We start from the raw sequence: 3754 nt of genomic DNA on the forward strand, positions 1-3754 counted from the left end.
AGGCACCTTCCCCAATTAGCATATCTTTTGTAATGGTTATGTTGTGAATAGCATTCCTTGCGGCCTGGTCAGTGCAGTACCCAAGGAAGTTTCCTTTCCACATCAGATAGTCTCCTGGACTTAAACATGCTTCAGCTATTCCTTTCCAGTCATTTGGGGCCATAATCTGTTGTCCTAGAATTTCCAAAAAACTCAAGGTAAAGGGAGCAGTAGGGCCGTAAGTAGCAACCACTTGTTTTAAGTCTTTTAAAGTTTTGAAAGGTATAGCTTCATAACAACGTATAACTTGTCCTGGATTTTCGGGACCTTCAACTTCAGTAACAGGGTAGATATGCTGAAAACCCTCCATGGGCTCCCCTGCCCGTCTGGCTTCTTTTAATGCTAATTGCAAGGGAGACAGAGAAAATGGCTTTACTTCTGAGAGGCGGAAGTTCCAACCTGTGACACAGCAAAATTTCTCTGAGCAGAAAAGGCCGGGATAGCCGCCTGTGGCTGTCAGTTCCATCGAGTGTTGTGTGATAAGACTTCACAGGAAAACACCTCTCTGGTGATGAAGAGTCCCTTTTGTCACCCACCACTCCTTCCTTCTTAAGTTGGACCGGGCTGGAGCGCTCAGGCTTTATTGGCAGAGCCGTTTCTCCACCCTCTATGTCCTGCTTAGGCCCCGGACTTGATTTTAACATAAGGTTCTGAGCCAAATCCCTTATGATTACAACACCCCTCCAAACCAACATCCGGAAAATTAAATACAGGAGTCAAACATGCAACAAACACTCTCCAGACCTATACCTCTACTTGTGCAATATCCCTTTGTCTTTTGGCTTCTTAGAAGCCTGTGTATCTTCTAGCCGTAGAGAACATATATCCCCATGCTTTACGCCTGATGTGCCAGTGTACCATGCATGCCAGTGCTGAATACTAGCTTTACAAATGCGCTTCCCCCTTCCGTTGCGTGCTCTGGGCAAGCGTACCCATTGCCCACTTACCATCTCTCACCAGGTCCCTGTGCAGGCAGGCGCCAGATGTAGGGAACCTCCTTGGTCACTCGTTGCACCATGGAGAGACACGGCGGTGGGTATGAGAAAAATAAAGACAAGAGACAAGAGCTGGGGTCAGGTGGTGTTACCTCTTACCTGATGAGCAAGAGGCCTGCCCCAAAACAGTAGAGTGTGTATTTATGCCCTGGAGAGGTTGGCTAATTTTTTGTCTCGCTGCCCAGCAACCAGTTAACAAGTTAGAAAGGCTTGTTTACTCCGAGGGGCGTGTTCACTTCGAGGAGCTCCGGTGTTCTCAGGCTGGCTTCATCCTGCCCTTGTAATTATTTTCCAGCTTCAGCGGCTCTCAATTTAGAAGTGTGACATTATTATTTTATTCCTGACTTGGGTGGCAGTTGTTAAAGAAAACCTCAACTCTTGAGCAACAGGGAGTGCAGTGGAAACTTTGAAAATGGTGTGTGGGAATGGCTGTGGGTCTTTCTGTCCCGTGAGGCAGGGCCTTAGGGAAGGCAGCATCTGACCTCAGGCTGGGGAACAGTGCTTCTTTGTAAGCGGCTCCTCGCTTTCTGCACACAGGTCTGGACCCTTTGAAGTGCGAGCGGATCTTGAGGAGTCCATGGAATTCGTAGATCCTGGAGTCGCTGGAGAATCAGATGAGAGTGGAGACGAGCACATAAGCGATGAAGAAACTGACTTGGGCACAGACTGGGAGAACCTGCCAAGCCCCCGGTTTTGTGACATCCCCTCCCAGCCTGTGGAAATTTCCCAGAGCCGGAGCACCCAGGTGTCTCCCCCCATCGCAAGCAGCAGTGCAGGAGGGATGATTTCCTCTGCTGCAGCCTCTGTGACCTCCTGGTTCAAAGCTTACACTGGACACCGTTAATGGACATGGGCCAGATCTCATCCTGAGAGCTCTCCCTAGTAAACCTTGTCTGTTTAGTTAAGATAGCACTCGGAACAAGAAAGACTGTTGTTTGCAGCAGAGAGATGAGCAGTTTTGCGAGTTGGGTGGCTATGATTTTGATCCATGTGCTTATGGTAGTAGAGCGGAGGGTGTGAAGGGGCTTCTGCCTGCACCAGCACTGGCGGAAGGGGCTGCACGGGGTCAGGTCTGTTAGGGAGATGCCCCTGGGCTGTGGTGGCTCCCAGGCCCCGCAGACCCGGATCGGTGTCATCTTAGTGATGCTGAAACTAAGTTACAGAGGTTGGATGAATCACAAGGAAGTGATTCTTGATGATTTAAGACAGTAACCGTTTTTCTGCTGTCTTTTTTTGTAGAAAACCAACAGGCAATTTGAAAATTTTCATTTATTTGGTTTTTAGAATAAGGAATTGAGTTGTGTTTGGGAGGGGCTCGTTTTCTGAGGGAAACAGTAATTTAAAACTCATTTCACTTGTGCTGCTCTGTTGTAACTCATCACCTTCCTGGGTTTCTCCCCAGTGCCCGCACACACCAAAGAAGCTAAGGTCTGTTTATCTGAGGATACACACAGTGAACGGAAGAAATCCTAGCTGCAGTAATGTCTCAGAGATGTTTATTTTCTTGTATTTTGTGGGGAGCTAAGCGCATAACTCTTACCTAGTTTATTGAATCCTACCATTTACTCTGTGTCCATTTTGAATGGAATTTATTTTTTATGAGTGCAAATAAGTTATAGAAGCCGGGCGTGGTGGCACAAGCCTGTGATCCCAGCACTCGGGGGCTGAGGCAAGAGGATTGCTGTGAGTTTAAGGCCATCCTGGGCTACCTAGTGAGTTGAAGGGGAGCCTGAACTGCATAGTTAGACCCTGTCTCCAAAAAAAAAGTCATAAAGGTCATTCCTTGAGTGAGCTAAATGCCTGCCTGGACACAGGTGCCACCTAGCTAGGTATCGTTTCTGAATGTTCCATTTCCTGAGGGATACCGTAGGTACAAGTGTTCTCAGGAAGGTGGTCCTGCTTGTGTTCCTGCTAAGGCCCTGTCACTGTGGAGGCGGACCTTGGTCAGGAGGCCCAGCAGACCCTACTGGCTCGCGCTGCTCTGTCTAGGGGAAGGCTCACAAGTAAAGAATTTTCCCTCACTAGGAAAGCAGTTTCAGCTACCATGGCTTGCCATTTTCTTAGTGACAATCTTAAAACTATAATAAGAGGCATTATGTACAAATATGTAGTTTTTTATTTTGAATAACTGCAAAAATCCTATGTAATAATTACAAAAGGAAATCCTATGAGAAATTCTTAATAGGCATTATTAGTATATGTTAGTGTGATTAGCATGTAGTACCTCAGATAAATCATTCAGAGGTTTGCCACGCCCTAGCTTCTTTTCTCATTGTAATTATTACAGTTGGGACTTGCCTCCAAACTCGAGGTGCTATGTAATAGCCCAAAGGCTATTGGTGTATTTTGTGTTCCGTCAAGTTTTGGGTAGAGTTGTGAGAAGGGAGTTTATTCCTACCCAGGAATTCCAGGTTCCCTTGGCTCTAAATTTTCTAAGGGAGGAGACAGGCTTTCCCCACTTGGGTGATATACAGCCCATCTGTTTTTTGAAAGTGCTCAGCTTGGTGATGGTTGGGCTTGCATTTTACCAACCAGCTGTGGAATCCATAAAGTAGAAGTGGTAAAATGAACAAATACCAAATGAATTTAGAAATCATAAATGTGAAGTGAAGCTAAAGAATAGAGATCACCAACTCATGGCTAGAATACTCAATAAAACAAGGATGTGGGAGATTTAGGGACTGAGAAGGGTATATTTTGTTGTTAGTATCAACTAGAGG

General features: G+C 46.3%; 1 protein-coding gene across 1 annotated transcript in view; it reads left to right on the top strand.

Moving 5' to 3' along the window:
• Positions 1-2691, top strand: part of Atg14 (autophagy related 14) — a 74196-nt gene extending 71505 nt beyond the window's left edge. The window contains exon 10 of the mRNA XM_013521995.1: positions 1572-2691. Within this exon, the coding sequence (XP_013377449.1) occupies positions 1572-1878 (307 nt within the window). The 3' untranslated portion in view covers positions 1879-2691. The remainder of the gene's footprint in view (positions 1-1571) is intronic.
• Positions 2692-3754: the final 1063 nt, after the last annotated feature.

Source organism: Chinchilla lanigera, unplaced genomic scaffold (genome assembly GCF_000276665.1).
Source record: "Chinchilla lanigera isolate Chin_1 unplaced genomic scaffold, ChiLan1.0 scaffold00065, whole genome shotgun sequence".
Lineage (NCBI taxonomy): Eukaryota > Metazoa > Chordata > Mammalia > Rodentia > Chinchillidae > Chinchilla > Chinchilla lanigera.